The sequence below is a fragment of the Sinocyclocheilus grahami genome, unplaced genomic scaffold (genome assembly GCF_001515645.1).
Source record: "Sinocyclocheilus grahami isolate Dianchi unplaced genomic scaffold, SAMN03320097.WGS_v1.1 scaffold639.1, whole genome shotgun sequence".
NCBI lineage: Eukaryota > Metazoa > Chordata > Actinopteri > Cypriniformes > Cyprinidae > Sinocyclocheilus > Sinocyclocheilus grahami.
Genome location: NW_015505818.1, coordinates 539,390 through 542,129, shown reverse-complemented (window position 1 = coordinate 542,129; position 2,740 = coordinate 539,390). Strand labels below are relative to the sequence as shown.

Genomic DNA, 2,740 nt, shown 5'->3' with positions numbered 1-2,740 from the left:
CTTTATGTACAAAATAACTAAAATAAAAATTTATAAAAAATGAATTGATTTTTTTAAAAACACAATAACTAACAAATATGACAAAAACACAATAAAATGACAAGAAATGTTGCTATCTCAGTTATACTAAACTAACACTGAAGCAAAGGTCAGAAAGGTCAGTTAAACAGTATTGCATGCAGTGAGTCTTACGAGAAGATGACGGACAGTTTGATACAAATGACAAATGTTTTCTTTGATTATGAGGATTGGCAGGAAAGTTCAATATTGTGTCAAACGAAGTTGAGGAACCCAAGAGCCCGATGGGACAGGTGATAAATATCAGGTTTGAGACTAAGAGACATATTATTATTTGTCTGTAAGAGGTTTGTTGATGTGAATTTTTTGAGATATTAACTACTTTTTGCTGGTTGTTTAGAGTCTGAATCTGTTCATTTACTGAATTTGAAATGTTCCAGTTAGTGTGACCAGCTGTTTATTCTGAGTCCAAGGTACATGTGTGCGCAAGGTTTTAATGTCTGTTTAATTTAGCTCTGCCCGTGGATTAGTTAACTGGCTGATAAGATGAAATGAACGACGGCAGTCACTTGATCTAGCAGTGATTAATTATGTAACATAAAAACATGTTATGTAAAGATTATATGGCAGTCAGTTGCAGTTCACCATATTTTATTTGCTGGCTATTGAGATTTTTCTATGAGCACTGTCACTGAAAGCCCATGTTAATTGATTTTTCTTAGTATTTTGTCTTGTTTTTCATTACAACTATCTAAAAATGCATAAATCAAGAGACATTTACTTGAAAAGCGAAATGACTTGAACAGATATTAAATCTGAGTTTTTGCTGCTCTCGTGTTGACATTTCAGACATTTCATGCATCATGAATGATCTGGAAATCCGTTTTATGACAAGAAATCAATAATCACACACTGATTTTGACTTCACACTATTGCATGGATTTTGACTTATGATGTTCAGCTCACAAGAATTTAGCTGTTTTTCAAATTGTATATTTACTTGACATTTATAGTGATACAAAGAAGATAATCAGTACAATATTTTTAATATTTTAATATTTTAATATTTTTAATTATAGTATTTCTTTGTTTAAAATTGTTCAAAATTTCAGAATTTTAATTTCTACCAGAAATGCAAAACCTGTCCTCATACATGCAATAGTTCAACAATTTTTAATTTCTGTTCCTGTATCCAATCATATTTCAGCACATAAAGCATATGCATCATATGGTTATATTCAGTGCATAATAGATGATCTCAATACTCACCAATTTTGACATCAAAGAATGTAAATAGTTTTTATATATTTATTTGAAATATATATAAAGATGATGTACAGTACAGGGTTCTTAATTTTACATAGTTTTTAAATTTTATTTATTTTTTTACATTTTTTTAAATCCTAAAACTTAATTTACTGTATTTCCAGACTTTCGGACCCCACTGGTTTTAAAGTTAATAGATTATTCATTCATTCTATGCACTATGCACTAATATGCACTAATAACTGCAATACATATTAATCTGTATTTTGCTCATTTTAATGATTCTACATGTAAAGGTTACCTGCAATAGTCTTCTATTGCATTTTATTGGTAGTATATTACATATATTTTTTAAATCATTTATATTTTAAAGGGACATGAGTTAACCAAAAATTTAAATTCTGTCAACATTTATTTACCCTCAAGTTCCAAGCCTGTATGAGTTTCCTTCATCTGCACTAAAGAAGATATTTTGAAGAATGTTGGTAACCAAACAGTTGAAGGTAGCCATTTTTTTTCCATACTATGGAAGTCAATGGTTACTGTCAACCGTTTGGTTACCCACATTCTTCAAAATATCTTCTTTTAACTCTCCTTTTAATGCACACGTACAGAAAGCATGATTTCAATGCATCATAGATCCAAAGTACGTTTTATGACAGGAAATCCATAATCACACTCACCGCCTGTCACGACCAGCATGAGAACAACAGCCAATACGAGGAACTTCATCATTCTGGGAAACAAACCGAAGAAGAGAAGCGACTGTTGAATGTTTACACTTAAAAAGTAGGAATATAAATCTAAACAGTATTAAAACACATACTAGACAACAACCAACCAAAAGCATCATAAATGTACTAAAAACAAACCATTACTGTAATTAGTCTGAAGCAGCTCTCTACTCAAAGGTCGTAATATTTCCCAGAGTAGATCAATAAAGTTTTATCTTGTGCTTTATGATGCATCCCTGATGTATATGTTTTAATGTACTGTACAAATTATTTTCATAAATAAAACTGTGTGTAAAGTGCAACTCACCTTTGTACTGTGTTGGACTGAGTTAAACTGTTCTTCTTCTGTCTGTCTGTATGTCTATATGTCTATATGAAACCTCACCTTTATCCTACAGTTTCTTATTAGCTCCCTCCTCTCTCTCTTTGTCTTTCTGCAAACAAGCCAAGCCCTGTCATATGCAGCACAGTGAAATCAATGGTCTTGACACAGGAGAATTAAAAATATTTCTCAATTTTATGTGTGTAACTTTGTGTGTTTGCAGCCCTTCTGTTTGCAGGGTGTTGTGCTGTGTTGTAATTGCATGTATGCAACTTCCTAACAACTTCCTGTAATTGCATGTATGCACATAGATAGATAGATAGATAGATAGATAGATAGATAGATAGATAGATAGATAGATAGATAGATAGATAGATAGATAGATAGATAGATAGATAGA

General features: G+C 31.4%; 1 protein-coding gene across 1 annotated transcript in view; it reads right to left on the bottom strand.

Annotated features, from left to right (window-relative positions):
• Positions 1-2,429, bottom strand: part of LOC107558279 (CD59B glycoprotein-like) — a 3,024-nt gene extending 595 nt beyond the window's left edge. The window contains exons 1-2 of the mRNA XM_016241911.1: positions 2,326-2,429; positions 1,968-2,020 (exon numbers count right to left, since the gene is read on the bottom strand). Coding sequence (XP_016097397.1) covers positions 1,968-2,019 — 52 coding nt within the window. The 5' untranslated portion in view covers position 2,020; positions 2,326-2,429. The remainder of the gene's footprint in view (positions 1-1,967; positions 2,021-2,325) is intronic.
• Between the last annotated feature and the right edge of the window lie 311 nt (positions 2,430-2,740).